At 40.7% G+C, this 19,327-nt stretch overlaps 1 protein-coding gene across 1 annotated transcript in view; it reads left to right on the top strand.

The window, feature by feature from the left end:
- The window catches only part of LOC140361624 (ubiquitin-conjugating enzyme E2 E2-like), a 113,546-nt gene that overhangs the window by 75,711 nt on the left and 18,508 nt on the right, over nt 1-19,327 (top strand). The window contains exon 4 of the mRNA XM_072447363.1: nt 9,579-9,711. Coding sequence (XP_072303464.1) covers nt 9,579-9,711 — 133 coding nt within the window. The remainder of the gene's footprint in view (nt 1-9,578; nt 9,712-19,327) is intronic.

Genomic DNA, 19,327 nt, shown 5'->3' with positions numbered 1-19,327 from the left:
AATGCCTGAAATGTTGGCTGAAGTCTGATGTCTCACAATTTGCTGATTTTCTGTTCTTTGTACTTTATTATTCCACTGGGATTGTTCAATGCCCTCGGAGCAACCTGCCAGCTATGGCCAGCACCTGTATGAAACCCAGACATGGGGAGAACGTGCAAACTCCACACTGAAAGTCCTCACCTGGCCTCAGGAATAGAACTCAGCCACTTTACCCTCTAATTATGTTAAGATAATAGCGGGGTAATGAATCTCTCACTCAAAAGTTCTCATTTATACATCTCATGTCCTGCACGTTCTCATCTGAACTCTATCTGAGAAAGAACATTGACACATTCTACTTTCCAACACATCCTTTTTTTAGCTTCTGTTGCACACAAATAAAACATCTCGGGATTTCGTCATGCACTAGAGATGGTGACGACTATCATTTAAATCCATGTTTCTGCTGCTATTTAACACTTGCATGGTGTCAAACTTTATTTTGGCTCTTTTCCCCTGACAAACTGTAGTCCCTTATTCTCGCTCAACAACTGCCCGTGTGTGAAAGAAACAGTCATTCAGTGCACTTTTGGTGGAAAGCACAGCTGCCACAAGAGATGGCACAACTCACCACAGCCAAGATGAGCATAAAGTGGTGATTGTGTGGTGCACTGTGGTAGAATTCAGAGCAATAACTGTGTGCAACATAGGATGCTACAGCCTAAGAAAAGACAAGTCCTTATTTAGGAGAGAAAACAGTAATGGCCCTGTAATGGTAATGGTATTTATGTATTTATTTATTTATTTGTCTTTGGGAGTTTTTATTTATTTATAGGAGATCTTCTACTGAAAGTGTTTTTCAGACTTCCTATAAGTGATCTGTTCTTCTGTATCTACCTCTGTATCTACCTGCGTTGCACCAATGAAATTTCCCCATGTGGGACAATAAAGGAATATCTTATCTTATCTTATCTTATCTTATGTAATTGTCAAATACATTTCTTAGATCAGACAGAGATTTAATTCATTGCAACTGGGCCAACTAGATCTGCTTGTTTTGTAAGTAGGAGAAAACGAAGCAATCAGACACAAGGAGAACATGCATACTGTGGGAATCAGACCCTGGAGCTCCCTGCTACGAGGAGAAAGTCTTCACCACTGTGACTCCATGCCGCCCACTCTTAACTCTAAGTGGAAATACAAATACGAATGGAGACTGAAAATTACACCTTTACTGAATACGAGCTGTGGATGAGCAATTTTATAAAAAGCTGTTATTTTCCGGTTTGTTGTTTTGATGCTGCAGAAATGGTTGTCAGAACGAGTTGACAACGGCAAAGGTGGAACAGGTGAAACTCTAATATACCCGTGTTACAAAGGTGTCCGATTGCAGGGCAGAGTCAAACAAATATTAGATTTCACAAGCTGTAAAAATACGCCGCTGTTCCTGGAAGAAAAATGTGCGACTAAGCAACTGCCACACAAGCCTGATACTAATCTAATGCAGTGTTTATTGAGCGTTCCTCTCCTAATATCAGAATCTGTAACTGTCTGCCCGCCGCAGTGATGACATCTTTTTTTTTTATGCTTTAAACATGACAAAGAACGCTTGGTTGATGCATTCATTTCCATCGACATCAGTCTCTGTTTATTACATCAATTAGAGTGACATTTAGTGAGATCAGAGCAGGCAGGAAAGGGGAGATTACATTCAAGTCTGTGTCGATGTCACCTGGATGTATTTGCTTTTTCAAATGCATCTCTTCATTTTGAAAGGATTTAAATGTGTTTTTGCTATGCAGATTTTGACATTAAACCAACGTGACGGCAAAAGAATAGCATTCTCCCCTGGCTGATGATAAGTTAAAACAAAATTTACAACTTTGAAAGCTAAAGGACTAAGCTCCATGTACTTTTTTCTTTTTTCAAGCTAATCCTTCAGATGAAGAATTCATCTGGGAAAAATATATTATTTTAATGACTGTTAAAATTCATTTGTACCAAAGTATAAATATGAGACTCTGGTTATGTATGTATCTGTTCATTTGAGAAGGAATGGAATTGTAAAAGTCATGTGGAAATCTGTCTTTAAGATACTGTGATCAGTTTTGATCTTGGTCTTGTTTGATACCACAGCAGATCGAAAGAAGTCGTATATTAACGTCCACAGTATTGATACCTGGTCAAATGAGTATCTAGTCTTGGTTAGTTTTAGTAACATTTCATTTTATTTTTATGTAAAAAAGGGTTAGGAAAAATGTGAATCAGGCTCAGTTAAAATGTGTTTTTCAGCAGATTCCTGTTCTGCAGAAAACCTCCACATCAAGAGCAATACACACACACTCTACAGTTCACAGTCACTGACCACTGACCTGATGTAGTATCTCTTTTTCTGGTCCTGGCCCCAGAGGGGAAGAGCCTGTTGTACATGTTTTTGATGGGAGGGGAAACCGCAGCATCCAAAGCAAACCTATGCAGACACAGAGAGAACATGCAAACATGCCCAGAAAGGCCCCACGTTACTGGGAATAAAACACTGGACCTTTTTGCTGTGTGGCGAGAGTGCTGCCCTACCGTGCCTACAAGTGCAGCTTTCAGACAGAAAAGTCTGTGTCTTTTTAGATAAGGCATCAGAACTGTCCTCAAACAGAGGAGGACATCGTTCCAGAGCTGGTGTAGGTGTGGAACAAGGATCTCTGTCGAAAGCTGTTGCTAATCTAGATCTATCCATCCATCTTCTTCCGCTGCATTTCACCTAGACAACACCGTTCAGTGGTAGACCAAGCCAGGAAGTCTACAATGAGTTTAAAATGCCCTCTTGTCTAGTCGGACCCTAAACTGCGGCACATCATTGGTGGTGAATGACTGGACAGGCAGGTTGGTGTGTGACACAGACAGGGACAAGTACAACAGGATTTTGTTATAGACGAAACGAGTTTGCCAAATGCAGCTTATATGTGAATCCAAAACCACTCCTAAATTGGTGGTAGGTGTAAATCAGACAATGAAAGGTGACTGGGTTTGTAGCTGCTTCCTGGGTGAGTGAAAATACATTTATTATCTTTTTCACATAAACAGTTAATATAAACCAGTCATTTTAAACCATTACCAAAGTAAGAGAGACATTTTTATATGGATAATGTTTACATCAAGATGGATTTGATAATTTTTTTTAAATATATAATGTTTCAGGAAATTGGCACTCATTTGAGAGATCATTAGAAATAAAGAAAGGTCCCAGTATACTAACTTGGGCAACTCTAATATTACAGTATAGGGGTTTGGATTTTATTTGACCAGTTTTAATTACTTGTGACTTGTTTTTCAGGGAAGAAATACTTACAGTGTGAAATCAAATCAAATCAAATCAATTTATTTTTGTAAGGCCCAAAATCACAACAACAGTCTTGAAAAAACAACAAATCTCTTTCTTTTGCACACACATTCACACTCAGTTTAGCATTCTCATAGCAGTCAGGAAGAGTTCCCGATAACCATAAGCCATTGAAGTAAATCTAAGAAAAAGTCAAGTTGTCGAGGATAAATAAGAGTTTGCACACCCCGAGGTGAATCTCAGAGCCCTGCGCTCTTTATCATTCTGACAGCTTTCCACAGCCAGCAAGGTAAAAATATAGATGCTTGTCTTCTGTTAGGCCTGAATCTGTTGTTCTGTCAGCCACTGTGCCAGGCTTCTCCAAGGGGGGAAACGTAAGGTGATGAGGAGGGACTTTAAACATTAGCAGATGTGGTAAGACGCTGTGGAAGGGAGAAAAATGAGTGGTTAGCTAGCCTTAAGGGTCCAGGCGCTGATTGAAACGTCTACCTCGCAATAGGATTTGACTAAAAGGGTTTTCTTAAGGCCATTAGCGGTCGTTTGTGGACTGGACCAGCACTAGTTGTTAGTTAATGTGATGAAATTTTCAACAGGACTGAAATAAATGTGACGCTGCGGGTTGTTTTGAGCAAACAGACAAATTACTCTTGGTAGGGAGACGACGGTGTGTATGAATATTGCATGTTTAATAATTGTACTTTGGCGATAGTAATGTACCATATTCTATCATGTTTCCCTAAGTCTAAGCTGTAATGTTTTGGTCACTGAAATATATTTGTTTTCCCTTTTTTTGATGATCACAACACCATTTTTTTTTTTTTTTTAATTATTGGTCAGTTTGCTCGAAACAACAATATTCAATCTGCAGCTAAAGAAATTTAATTCAATCTACTTGCATCCACAGATTTATATGGGACATTGTAACTTCAAAGGCTGTTTTCTTCAAATGTATTTTTCTCCCACAGAGACATAAAGCTCTGTAATTAAAGTAGCACTACACACAACAAACTTTACAGTCTTGGCCCTAACAACATTTTGACAGATTGCACACAATTTGTGGATACCTAAATCTAAGTCGGTATTATTACAGTTTTAACTAAAAAAATGTTTCCCCACAATGGGGAAATTGCAGTGTTGCAATGCACAGTTCAAGAGCAGCAGGGGAATAGATGCATGCAATAAAACAAGATAAATAACTTTAAAATAGTTAAATCTAACAACTCTGCAGCTCTAGCAAAACATCAAAACTCTTATATACAATAAGTGGTTATGATCGTGGTTATGTAACAGTGCAGCTTATGGACAGTATAAATACCCTACAATCAGCTGTTAAAGTGACTTAAGTGTTATATAGTTATATACTGTATACAAAAGGTGGTTATGGTTATGATTTTGATTATGGACTTCAGTAAAGATTGCACCAGAGATAAAATTGCACACTTTTATGTACAGTATTGCACATAAAAGTGTTCATTTTACAGTCTGACAGCAGCAAGAAGGAAAGACCTTCCAAACCTCTCCTTCACACAGAGAGGAGACTCATGGTCCAGAGCAGACAGAACGTCCTGCAGGGGTGAGTCTCATGGTCCAGAGCAGACAGAACGTCCTGCAGGGGTGAGACTCATGGTCCAGAGCAGACAGAACGTCCTGCAGGGGTGAGACTCATGGTCCAGAGCAGACAGAACGTCCTGCAGGGGTGAGACTCATGGTCCAGAGCAGACAGAACGTCCTGCAGGGGTGAGACTCATGGTCCAGAGCAGACAGAACGTCCTGCAGGGGTGAGACTCATGGTCCAGAGCAGACAGAACGTCCTGCAGGGGTGAGACTCATGGTCCAGAGCAGACAGAACGTCCTGCAGGGGTGAGACTCTCGTCCAGAGCAGACAGAACGTCCTGCAGGGGTGAGACTCTGGTCCAGAGCAGACAGAACGTCCTGCAGGGGTGAGACTCATGGTTCAGAGCAGACAGAACGTCCTGCAGGGGTGAGACTCATGGTCCAGAGCAGACAGAACGTCCTGCAGGGGTGAGACTCTCGTCCAGAGCAGACAGAACGTCCTGCAGGGGTGAGACTCTGGTCCAGAGCAGACAGAACGTCCTGCAGGGGTGAGACTCATGGTTCAGAGCAGACAGAACGTCCTGCAGGGGTGAGACTCATGGTCCAGAGCAGACAGAACGTCCTGCAGGGGTGAGACTCTGGTCCAGAGCAGACAGAACGTCCTGCAGGGGTGAGACTCTGGTCCAGAGCAGACAGAACGTCCTGCAGGGGTGAGACTCATGGTCCAGAGCAGACAGAACGTCCTGCAGGGGGTGAGACTCATGGTCCAGAGCAGACAGAACGTCCTGCAGGGGTGAGACTCATGGTCCAGAGCAGACAGAACGTCCTGCAGGGGTGAGACTCATGGTCCAGAGCAGACAGAACGTCCTGCAGGGGTGAGACTCATGGTCCAGAGCAGACAGAACGTCCTGCAGGGGTGAGACTCTGGTCCAGAGCAGACAGAACGTCCTGCAGGGGTGAGACTCTGGTCCAGAGCAGACAGAACGTCCTGCAGGGGTGAGACTCATGGTCCAGAGCAGACAGAACGTCCTGCAGGGGGTGAGACTCATGGTCCAGAGCAGACAGAACGTCCTGCAGGGGTGAGACTCATGGTCCAGAGCAGACAGAACGTCCTGCAGGGGTGAGACTCATGGTCCAGAGCAGACAGAACGTCCTGCAGGGGTGAGACTCATGGTCCAGAGCAGACAGAACGTCCTGCAGGGGTGAGACTGGTCCAGCATAGATGTGAGTTTAGCCAGGACTCCTCTGGAAGATTCCATTCATCCAAAAACAAACAATCAAGAAGTCCAGCTCCCAGGACGGAGCTGTCTCACCTTATCAAAGTCAATACAGACATTTGGTCAGCGATATTTAACACAAAATTGAATGTATTCTTCTAACAGCTGTACTTTTACTGTCACATACTGACACTGCCTTCCGAGTCACTTGTTTGTTCAGATGATATCCTGAGCTATGATGATATGACACATCAATAGACTGTATTTATGCATCCATCACAAAAGGTCAACCCATTACTCCGCTTTGTGAATATCCTCCCAAGTCGTCCCCATCAAACCAGCATCGCTTTCTGGCTATTTCTATCCACCTACGGGGCCCGTCTGCAGTCTAGCATGAGCCGCTTCCCATAATGCCTCAATAGCCCTCTCATTCGCTCATTTTTACATTTGTGTGGTGCTCGCTGATTTCCCTCTGCTGGGCTTTGTGAGTGTAAGTGACGAGAGTGAAGGAGTGAACCCAACAGGGGCATCTGGCCTAATTCCAACACAAAATGGGATTGGATTAGAGCGCTTCTTCGCCCAGCTGTGTATGCTTTACGCTCCTCTGCACTTCCCAAACTGTAAAAAATACACCACTAATGTCCAATTTACAGTCAAATGTGGCAGGTAAAATAAACATGATGTATTGCTTCACAGTGCAGTGATGAAAAGTAAGTGCTAGGTTTGTTTTGGTTACTTTTGTAGTCCTTTTGATTAAATATTGTTCTGTTTTACTTTTTTTACTGTGCCATTGTGGCTCTGTTAACATTGGTTGTTTTGAAGTAAAACATTTACAGTTTACAGAGCAGATGTAAGCGTAAAATTGGGTAGAGCTTGCAGAGGGAGAGACATTTGGTAAATTGTTCAAACCAGGAATCAATCTTTAAAGTGCTGAGGGTTGCAATGTTCCCAGAATACAATACGTGTTATACAGTGTCTTATAGGATTGTCCAAAGTATTGAAAATCAGATTCTAATTGATACCAAAACTAGTATCAAAACTAGAGCTACTACTAAAAACGTCACATAAACGGGACAAAATGTCTTGAAAACGAGCTTGACCTGTTTTAGATGTATAAAAAGAGAAGTATAATAAAGTATTTTGGTGAGAATATCATTGTATGGAAATTCCTTAGAATCAAAATCCAGTTTAAATGTTAGGTCAGTATTTCTACAATTAGTGGTACTTTGGAGTTCTTTTTGAATTCAGAGACGAATGTACTTATGTTAGTTCTCCTCATTAACATCTACGTTATCCAAGGTAGAAAACCCTTTAGCAAGTCCTCTGGGCAATAAAAACACTGTCCAGTTGACTATGGACAGCTTCTGGACTACATCATCCATGTTGATGTAGTCCCTCATTTGTCCAGTAATGGGTCATAGTAGAAAAGGTTCCAGAGGTTTTTAGAAATCAATATATTTCAACTTCCATCGGAAAGTCATTTCCAATCTAATGGAAATGGTTTGAGCAGCAGCAGTTCTACTCTCCGGAGTTCGACTCTGACCACTTGGGTCGTTAAGGTTTATTTAGGTCTCGTCATCTCAGAGCTGAAAGAAAACTATTCTTTAAATAGGAAATAGGAAAATAAATAGGAAACAACTTTCCTTTAATGTACTTCAGCCTTTTGACACCTTGGCAGAAATCAAACCAGTCAAATGCTGATGAGGTACTTCAGTGTTCAGACCTTAATAGGCCTTAACGGCCCAACTGTAAGAATGGGACCAATTTAAGGTCAAGAGAGTAAAACTGTTAACCTGCTCACACCAGACTGATCTGTGTCTCTGAGTTCTTCACATGAATCAGTCTGGGACGTCTCTCGCTGAAAGCCACTGGGACGTTTGAAAAATACTTCACGCTGATTGGTCCAAGTGTCACAACAACTGAAGAAGCAGAACAGTTGTAATTGTGTTAAATCCAGTGTTCAGAAACGCACCGTCGTCTTTCTCATTCACAAAATGTACAGAGTGCCATTTTGTGCACGTCTGCAGGACCTGAACGTCTCCAGGACTCTGGGACAGGTCGGATCACACCCGACCCTTCTCACCCTGGACACTGACTGTTTGAGCCACTCCCCTCAGTCAGGAGGCCACTCCCCTCATCCATCAGAACCAGAACCTCCCGCCACAAGAACACTTTCTTTCCCTCTGCCGTTGGACTCATGAACACTGTCACTTTAACCATAATTTAATGACTCACTGCACTGTTCACTTTCTGCACTACTTATGTAAACTCAACTGTAAATTTGTGAACATAATAAGCCTATTTTTTATTTTTATTCTTATTTTTTCTCTTATAGCTTATTGTTATTTTTATCCATAGCAGATTTAAATAGTTTCTCTTTTTGACACATTCATTGTTCATTGTTTTATGTTGCACCAAATCACCAAGACAAAGTTCCAAAGTTTGTGAATTCTGTTCATTGACAATGGCAATAAACACTTTCTGATTCTGATGTTTGGTTTAGTTCTCGTTGTTTTGACTTCCATCCAAACCACAATCCTGCTCTGTGATTGGTTCCAGTCCCGCCTGCGGGCCCTAATTGCCATCTGACTGCAAACGAATCAAGGCCTGACAAGATTGATTCTCGAGAGTTCGTGAACACACAAAACTCACCAGAATTCATCTTGCTGACAAAGTTATATAACTACTGCTGCTGCTCAAACCATTTCCATCACATTCAAAATGACTTTCAGATGGAAGTTGAAACGTCTTGGTTTCTAAAACTCTGTCACATTTATAAAAGTTTTCGCAGAATTCTTACTTAAATTGTACGTACCGACAAAACATACATTTTCACAAACCTCCTCAAACACATTTCTCATCTCTCTGAGCACAGTCTTCTTCCTTGTGTCTGAGTTTTTGGATCGGACTCATGTGAAGTCATTAAGATTGCATTGCTATTAGACAGGAGAGGAAAGTGTGAAACGGGGATGAGAGAGAAGGAAGGACATGCAGTAAAACTGTCGAAGTCGGGATTCAAACTCTTCTTAACCACTCCACCACTGGGCAGCATGTGAAGCTATCTTTTTATAGTTATATAAATGATACATGCAAATTGTACAATGAAATTCGATCAGATGGCTGGTCAGATGGAAAGATCACAAACGTAACATTTTTCTACGTACGCTGGCTTTATAACAGACACCAGATGATCTTTTCTACTACATTTGCCATGATTTAGTCACATTTCAATCCAGTTTTAGTCCTACGTCGTATGCCATTTCCTTTCTGCCACAGGTTCCCGACTAGTTTCCTCACATTAGACGTACAAACACTTGGACGTACGTGCTTAATTTATCGGCTGATTACCTGGCTCATTATTTGCTCTGGCTTGTCGCTGTGGGGAGGATCCAGTCGCATTATGAAACCCTCCTTTACCTCTGCGCCTCCTGCTGCTCCAGATTAAACTGATCCTGTTTCTCTCTCTGTGTTTTTTTTTTTTTTTTGTAATGCAGCGCGGGCCCCAAAGGAGACAACATCTACGAGTGGAGGTCTACCATCCTGGGCCCCCCCGGCTCTGTGTACGAGGGCGGAGTGTTCTTCCTGGACATCGCCTTCACTCCAGACTACCCCTTCAAACCCCCCAAGGTGAGTGGTGGAGCCCCGTGGCAGTGAACCAGTCCAGAGCCCCCCTTCAAACCCCCCACATCCCCCCCTCCTCCACACGGCTCGGGACTGGGAACAATAGCGGCATTGTCCCAGCAGGCCGTCAGCTTTTCGCCCGAGCCGCCCGACAACAATGGCTTGTTTTGGGCTTGTTTAACCACAGAACGGACAAAATAACAAGTAGACTTTTGAAAGCGTAATGTGTTATTCATTTTGATCTCAGTCAGAGTTGTTGCATAATCCAGATAACGGTTGCAGTTATCCAGAAATGTATGTATTTAATTATGTTTTGATGGGAAAATGAATAGTAAAATCAACATGTTATGGTTAAACAAAAGTATTCTTATATCTGCAGACAAAAGCAAAACATTTTAGACCATGGATTTGCAGAGGAAAGTTGGAATTGGGTCTACTTGCTTAATGCTTGCTACAGCTCATGGATATTGAGACTCTTGCTAATGCTGCTAAAACATGTGTATTGTTGTGTGAATGATGTGGCGTCATAAATGTGTAAATGTTCATTCTTGTGTACATGAGTTTTGAGGACTAGGTTAAAAACATCATCAGCTGTGTTCATGTTATGTCACTTTTCTGCTGGATGGTCTCCTTGGAGATGTCATTGCTTTGCCAGGAATGTTCCACAGTATGGCATTACATCTGTTTATCATGGGATGCACGGTGCAGACATTTTATGCTAAGACCAATGTTATAAACTCTTCAATAACCAATATTAGTTGGAATTATATTGTTTTGTTTACACTTTTGTATTTTCTGAACAAAGAAATATTGCTGTAAAGTGATTCATTTTTAAGTCTTTCTGAATCCAAACTAAAGATACAATCAGAGTTAAGATGTATAGAACCAGATCAAACACAGAATAATCTTTGGGAAAGAAAAGGATCAAATTTGACAAGGCTGTCATTTATTTAGCACTATGTTTAGCTATATAGCTTAGGCTATAGGCTATAATATGATTAATCCTTATTCGAGTCAAATTAGCCTTAGGCTATGGGCTGTAATATGATTAATCCTTATTAGAGTCAAATTAGCCTTCACATTTTTCCATTCTGTGAATGTCCTCTTTTATTTAGATTATTCCTCAGACTAAAGTGTCTCTGAACCTCTCCAGTCCACGTGTCATCATCGTGTTGCTCTGTCTCCTCCTGTAACAGCAGTCGCTCCTCCTCAGACTGTGTCTGCTCACACACTCTCCTCCTTTACACCTCTAGGACTAAATATATCTGGAGTAAACATGTCTAAACTGATTGTTTAGGAGAAAAACTACTCGAATGATGTCTTAAAAATCATTGCATCTATCGCAGGTCGTGAGCGTTGTCACTATTATATCCAATCATTTTCCAGAACATTTTCTAGGTCTTTTGACACAGAATAAAGACTGGATTACAGGTTACAGTCTGTTCTGTTAGAATAAAGCAGCCTCTGTCCACGGAGCTGTTGTTTTCTTCCTGTTTCTGAAGGGATGGCAGGGTTAACGCTTTCATTACTGGAGTATAATGTCGACGGACTGATATCGGTGCTTTTGGTTGATACCGATATTATTCAATGACGTGAATATCTGCCAATATTGGTTCTGGGCTGATATATTTGTGCATCCCATCCTCATCATCGTATTGCTCTGCCTCCTCTGTAACAGCAGAAGCAACACTAGCTCCTCCTGTGAAAAATCATTGTGTTTGAATAGGTTGCACATTTATTGAATGAGACATGAGACATCTAAAACTGTTAAAGACAGTATAAAGAGTGGATTCAGAGTGTGCTGTTAGAACATGGCAGCAGCAAGTCTCCATCAGTGGACCTGTTTCTACTCGTCTCTGTGAAGGGACAGCAGCTTAACTCTTTCATTGCTGTAGCACAATATCGGCAGACTGATATTGGTGCTTTTGGCCAATACTGATACATATATCATGTATCCCTACTCTTTTCTCAAGGTTTCGAGAACCACCAGAAAAGTGACATCGTCCAAAGTCAAACTCGCTTCATGGTGATTTGTTTCTGTGGCCAATATTACATTTAAGATAAGATAAGATATTCCTTTATTGTCTCACATGGGGAAACATCATTAACAGTTCTACACAGATATAAATTGTTATCTTTGAGCTTCACACAGTATTTTTTAAACCAACACCGTGTATTATTCATGAACACTGGTGAGAACATCCCAAACAGCAGCTTTTGCATCTTAATTCTTTGCTCTCCTCCTGTCGCGCAGTCTGCTAGCACTGTGCAGCATTTGGCACGCCTCCAGCGAGCAGCCCCACGACTGCGGCTTTGTGGGCTAGGTGTGTACCGTGTAGCGTACATGCTAAGGCTACGCTCACCACATTACATCCACTCAGCCCCCGCCTTTGGTCTCAGGTCGGGAAATATGTGTGTTTGTTAACGTCTGTCAGCTATTGAGGATGAAACGTCAACTGTGGAGCGCGGAAGAGGCCATTTGTTTGCCTTTGGATGAATGGAAATCAGAGCGCGAGCAGAGAAGACCTTTGTAACAGTAAATAACACAGTTGCTTTGGAAATCTTGATCATTAATCTGTTTGGTGATGCGCTGAATGCAACGTTGAAAGCTTCAGCTGAATTTTAATGGCATGAAATTGTCATGAATATTCTGAGATAAATTAGGGAAGCAAAAAATTGGAAAAGTTATAATTTATTAATTTGTTAAGGGTTTGTTCTGTACTTTGCCAAACATACAAAGGCAGTGTAGGATTTTCATTTACAATTACACAACTTTAGATTTAAAAAAAAATTGCAATAATAATAATTATATATATGCTTCATATATTGTGCAATGCCCTTTTCGAACTAACAGGTTCAATTTCTGTGTTTATAAAAAATAAGTCAAATATATCGGCTGGTTGATATATTGAGCCGATATTTGCACTTTTTCTATCTCTAATCTTCTTCTTGGCTCACACTGCTTTTGACATTACAGCCAAAGAGAGGAAAGTTTTAATATTGTGGTCAGCTGAGCTAAAAAAACTGAACCTGCCTGACTCTTTCTGAATGTAGACTGAAGAACCGAGCCCTTCACATCACAAAGGACCCGCGGTCACAGGGGCAGAGCCATGTTCCAGCTGTTATCGTGCCATTAAAAGTAGGACATCTCGTCAGGCTAAAAGCTTCTTCCCACAAGCCGTCACAAACTTTGATCAGGCATTTTATTTGTGTCAAACAAGTTTTTGGTACTTTCTGTGTTTTGTAACTTGTCTCCATTGTTTGGTTGGTTTGAATGTTAATGTGCACTCTAAGCTTTTTACAAAAGGCAAATAAATTGAAAAAAGTCCTTGCAAAAGTTGTCTACCAACAGCTAAACCACTTCCTCACACAGAACAACTCTTATGATGTTTTCCAGTCGGTTTCAATCACATCACAGCGCAGACTCATTAGAGTGACAAATGACATCTGTCTTAACAGTGACTTGGGCAAAGTCTTAGTCCTGTTGGATCTCAGTGCGTTTTTTGACACTGTCAGTAAGGGCTGGGAATCACACGGTCCCTCACCATTTGATGCGATTCACAATACATTAATACAAATTTTCTTTGTTAAACCACAACCTGCACAAACTCAAGTGCAGGTTGTGGTTGCACTTACTTTCGATCTTTCCAACCAGACCAGAGTTCACTTGTACATTCACAATTACCCAAACAAACCAAACCAGCCAGGCAAAAGAATCCTGATTCTTAATAAAATAAGTCCGAATACAAAAGTCTATTGTCTAAAACATCCCTTTTTCATGTGATCAAGGGAAATTCATCTGCATTTTGCTATTATATTTACATTTTAATGTGATTATGTATGCTTTTATTCTCTGTATTTATGTGTTTTTTATGGCTTTAAGGCACTTTGGGGTACATTTTGAATGATAAATAAATCTGGATTGATTGATTGATTGATTGATTGAGCGTTTTGTTTACGAAACACAAAACTGATTTTTATTCAATGTTATTTAACACAAGCAAATAGCTCCATTTCTTCCTTTAAAATCCAAACTGCTCCAAACCACATAGACAGTGGCTTGTAGACTTCCAGATTCACTACTTCACTAAGCATATCACTACTAGACATGACTGCATCTCAATCTCCATTATAATTTTATTAATTACCGGGCCCCACTTGTAATATATGTTAACATTGTGGTGTGATATCGGCAGTAACGGTAATTGTAAGACAATTGTCAGATATCTGTACTAAACCATACCTTCAAATCACAAATCATTCTTATCCCAACTATGAAAATATAACATGTACAATGATTTGAACTTGCTCTTCCGTCAGGCCCTAACCTCTCGCTCAGTGCAGGTTGTCAGCTCTGAGAGTAAGCTGAGTCTTTGGCCTCCTGCTGGTGTGTTATTTTAGTCAGGCAGAGAGCATGAGGAGCACGGATCAGACAGGTGCAGATGCTAACTCTTACTGATCATGCCAGAATGTTAGCTCGCTGAAGCCAGATGCTAACCCCAGCTGATCATGTCCAAATGTTAGCTCGATAAAGGCCGAATGCTACCTCAAGCTGAAGATGTGAGACTGTTTGCTCAGAGATACCAAATGCTAATGCTAGACAATCATGTGAAAGGAGTGTAGAGAAGAGCTGCACTTATGCCAATCCTCCACTAGAGATGCACCGATTCCAAAATTCTTGGCCGATACCGATTTCCGGTTTTTAAGGAGGTCTGACCTGCCAAAACCGATTTTTCCGGTACCGATTTTCTATCTAGCCACTGATTTTCCCACAAACTCCCCAGTATTTTATGAAAAAGTTGCATGTAAACAGGACACACGTTTTATAATATAAAATGTAATTTATTTTGTGGAAAAATAGAAAAATAAATAACTATATATAAAAATAATATATAAATACAGAACTATATACTAACTACTATGGCCTGGGGAAGAGTGGGGGACACAGAGGAAAAAGGAGTCCATTTCTCCTGCAGAAGATGCAGCTCCAGTGGTTCCAGATTGAAATCAAATGAACTATTTTCATATAGTAATTTATACATTCTTTTGAATGAGCTGGAACCCTCTGCAGGAGACGAAGCAGATGGAACATGAGGAGGGTCAGTCCTAGAGTGCTGCCAGCACCTCCCTCTCAAAGCTGGAGGACTCTGGCTCCAAGTCCTCTTCCTCGTGGGCCTACAAAAAAAACACACATTGCAATTTAGATGACACGGGCTAAAAAACAAATTGTAATCCAACCAAATGCTTTTACACACCTGTGGGTGCAGCAGAAGGGCCAGCATCCCCTGAAGGAGCAGGAGCAGCAGGGGCAGGAGCAACAGGGGCAGGGGCAGCAGGAGCAGCAGCAGGAGCAGGAACAACAACAGGGATGGCTGAAGGCAAATCCAGATCTTAAAGAACATTGTATTTGAGCCCAGTACATTTACTGCAATATTATTCAAACTTTTACTATTATAATAACGTATAATTATACTCTCTCGGGGCACTCGGGGTGTTTTGTCCAGGAGTTGGACCAGTCCTCCCGCTGAACTCAAACAAACAGGACAGGTTAGAGTGTTTAACACAATAACTGCATATTCCACACAATGTTTCCTATTTCCAGTGGAAAACAATCTGTGGCATGGGAAATCCCGAGTACATTTGAGTAGTGCTAAGGAGGTACAAGTGGGAAAGGGGCTCACTGACATCACCACAAATCTGATCAGGGAATCCAGGATTAATGCAGAGCCCTGTGTATTCATTCATTGTTCATTGTGCATTTGATGACACCATTGATAGAAGCGTCTCCAGCCCGTGTGTGACATAAGGCCTGCATCATTATGTATTAGCACTAGCATGATAGGATTACTGTCTGGTAATGAGGCAGCACTGTATACTCTGACATCCAAAGAAATCCTCCTCAACACTGGAGTGTGTGTGTGTGTGTGTGTGTGTGTGTGTGTGTGTGTGTGTGTGTGTGTGTGTGTGTGTGTGTGTGTGTGTGTGTGTGTGTGTGTGCGTGCGTGCGTGCGTGCGTGCGTGCGTGCGTGCGTGCGTGCGTGCGTGCGTGCGTGCGTTCATTTATGATGTGCTCAATGATGTGTCCCTGTGTCTCTGAAAAGTGACGATTACAAAGATATGTTTTGCAAATGGCTTGAAATTACCTGGAAGCGATGCGTAGTGTTTGGGGAATGTTTTGTTCCAAGGTGAATCGGCCAACGTAATCTGTCTGTTTGTTTGTTTGAAACACAACCAGCTTCATATAAATACTACAAGTTTTGACCTTAAGTAAATCTGGCTAATTTGGGTTTTGACACATTGAAGCTGCTAGCTAGAGTCATGGACGACCAACATGTTTGTTTGTTTGTTTGTTTGTTTGTTTGTTTGTTTGTTGACTGATGGTTTTGGGGATTTTTAAAGATTTATATTCACAACAGCAGAAAGGATAAAGCATGGAGTGAGCTATCTTGAGATTTTGGAGTTTTGAATTCAGTTTATTTTTGTAACAGCAGTTGCCTCACAGGGCTGATAATTGTCAAAATCACTCAATGAAACTGTCATTGGGCAATGATAATAATAACATTATTGAGTGAATAGTGAGTTTATTAATTTGGCTTTTTACTGATAAAGACACTGTTTACCAGTTGTTTTCTGTACTTGTAATTGTGTGAGCGCCTGTAATCTGGTGGTATTGTCAGTACATTGTGGGTGCAGATATATTGCAGAAGGTTTGAGAGATTTTACCAGTGCCACACCCCTTTTCGCCACAATGAACAGTTCACTTTAGTCACCAACAAGGACATAACAAGAGTAACTGGGATTGAACCCCCACTTTTGGTTTGAGGGCAAATGCTCTAACCACTAAGCCACTGCCAACACACAGTTGTGTTAAATCATAGGTGTCAAACTCTGGCCCGGCCCGCCAGACGTTTTAATCTGGCCCGCCGAACATTTCAAATTTATATTTAAAAAAAAAAAAAAACATTAAATCAATTCATAGAACCGTAGTTACATCCGTAACCGTTTTTATCGCTAAAACTACGCGTCCCACAATGCCGCCGGTGGCCGCCCCTTCCCCAAGGGGCTCTGCTGCACTGCTGTGTGAGCTGCCAAGTGCACTTTAAGCACTTTTGAGCATAAGTTTAGTGGTGTGTCAGTTCAGGTGTACAGATAACTACACAGACGTGGAAATGTTAGTTAGTACATCAAAGTTTTTTTTAGTTATAAGTCAAATGTTTATCTCTGTGTAGATCAACTCTGAAGTTGTAATGCACATAAACCGAAGCACAGTATTGGTGAAATTACACTTGTTTTTCTAAATACATTTCAGTTTATGAGAACAAACGTTTTGTAATTTTTTGAATCGATCCAGTAATTGCTTCAAAACAGTGTAGGCTATAAAGCTATTTATTTCTTATATTTTTAATAGTTTTATGTTTTACGTTATGTTCGGCCCGCGACCCAGCCTGAGCGTCGAAATTCGGCCCGCGGCCCAAATGAGTTTGACACCCCTGTGTTAAATGATGGTTGTTGGTTTAAATTTATGCTTGTCTGGATTTGAAGGTGCTGTACTTGATTTTTACTGTCCAAAAAACAGAACGAGTTCATTTGAAACCGATGGCAGAAGTCCAAAGTTATTGTTCACTTATCTAATGCCTCCTAATTATTCACCGCAATGAGTTTATATTCACTTTCTTTCTTCTTTTTTTCACTATTTTTTTTCACAATGTGATAAAATGTAAATATATGATTATATTTGTGTGTTAAAAGTTATCTGCATCATTAGCCTGGGGGGAGGGAAAGGCATGTTTTTCTAATAACATGTGTGAAGATGTTGTAGAAGCAGCCGTGAGGAATGTTCCTCCCATCCTGGGGACCAGATGGGTAGAACATTCACCAAGGTTTTTATCTCTAAAGATAATACCAAAGAGTCGTAAAAGACAAGTGCCTTGATGTGAAGCTGACCAATGAGAAATGTGACCCGCCTTCTTTTCTATGTGTGATTTTAATAAAATGACTTGTAAGAGGGAGGAACGCTGAGAGTGATTTTGGAAAGTCGTTCAGGTTGCTTACAACATCTTGACTCGGCTAAGCCTTCCTCTCCCTTGCAAGCCACACAAAAGACTGACGTTTCTGTGTCGTTTAATATTCTAAGTTGAATTATGTTCTCTGACTGTTAAGTAATAGCATTGATTCATGTGTAATTTCTTGACACACAACTTTCTCAACTTTTTGCTATCTAAAAAACATTAGCATGCTAACATTGTATTTCCTGTTTTTTGAAGAATAAAACACAGCTGTCTCAATTTCACCCTGAGAGCTGCTTTTATGATATATCTGTGCTGGCACTAAACCTATTTGACTTTATTACATAAGAAAAATGGGTACAGTCCATTTAAATTTTATAAGTTAACTTTCATTTGTATTGCACATTTTACAGGACTGCTAGGGTAACAAAGAAGATTAGTTTCAGTTGAGACTTAAGACAGTGTGAAGGAAGAGATAAACAGGACAGGCTATTATCAGAAGGTCCCGCCCTGTGGACAGGGCTTACTCAGCTCACAGTAGGATAAACATCTGAGTTTTCAGACTAGATCCACAGATTGAGGATGACTTTTGTATGAAAGTTGAAACGTCTTGTTTTTTCTAAAAACAGTGTCCAGACGACTAAAAAAAAATATTGCAACAGTTTATAAAGTGCTGCACAGACACAAATGATAAAAGACATAGAGGGGGCTACATTTACCTTACTTGTCCTAAAACAATTAAACCAGTAAATTAAAAACAAAACAAAACCATAAAACCATAACAATCACAATAAATAAGTAAATATATGAATAAAACATAAAGAGAGGAGCACAAAGCTTGGCCTGTCAGTGTACTGCATGTATCTTCTAACACTAATGCGTTCTCAACACAGCACAAAATACAAATGTCAAGTGTGGTGTGTTTGTCTGGAGGAGGCAGCGAGCAGTGTTAATGAGAGAATAACAGCAGGACAAAGGAGGAGACGAGCAGAGAGGCCCCTCAGCACCGTGGCTCTGAGAAATCACAAGGGTCAGAGGTCATGTCGTAATGATGCACTAGGTCAGGCTTGACTGCTTTCTAACGGCAGCAGACAGGCTTAGTTCACTTCTACTGCCAACTGAAAACTTCTCAACATAGTATTGTTTTACCCACATGGTCGGGAAGAGGAAATGTTTCATCATTATTGGAATTTCCTTTTATATATTTAATGCATACATTTAACTCAACAGTTAATAATAAAACAAACAAAAAAACATTTAGCAGCATACTAAGCCATTAGCGCTCAGTCCTAAATGATTAAGTCATTGCTGTGAAATGTCTCACATTGAATTTTCACTTTTAATTTAGTTATAGTATAGTAGTATTTAAAATTCAAAATATGATTAAACTAATTATCTTCCTTACTTGGCCTAATTTGTTGACTTCAATTGCTGTTTACAAAAAACAATGTGTCGCCTTTTAAAGTTATTGTGCATTTATGTCCACTTCAATTTACTGTTCCTAGCCACTCCCTCCTCAGGAGGAGTTGACCAATTAGGAATTGTGCGCATAAGTACATGGCAATTCACAACAGTGTATTTTTACAATCCAATTAAATCCATAAATGTATTCAGCC

This window comes from Eucyclogobius newberryi, unplaced genomic scaffold (assembly GCF_026437365.1).
Source record: "Eucyclogobius newberryi isolate DKJ021-1_F unplaced genomic scaffold, fEucNew1.0.hap1 SCAF_16, whole genome shotgun sequence".
Classification (NCBI taxonomy): Eukaryota; Metazoa; Chordata; class Actinopteri; order Gobiiformes; family Gobiidae; genus Eucyclogobius; species Eucyclogobius newberryi.
Note: the sequence above shows the minus strand (reverse complement) of the source record. Positions and strands in the feature narration are given on the sequence as shown.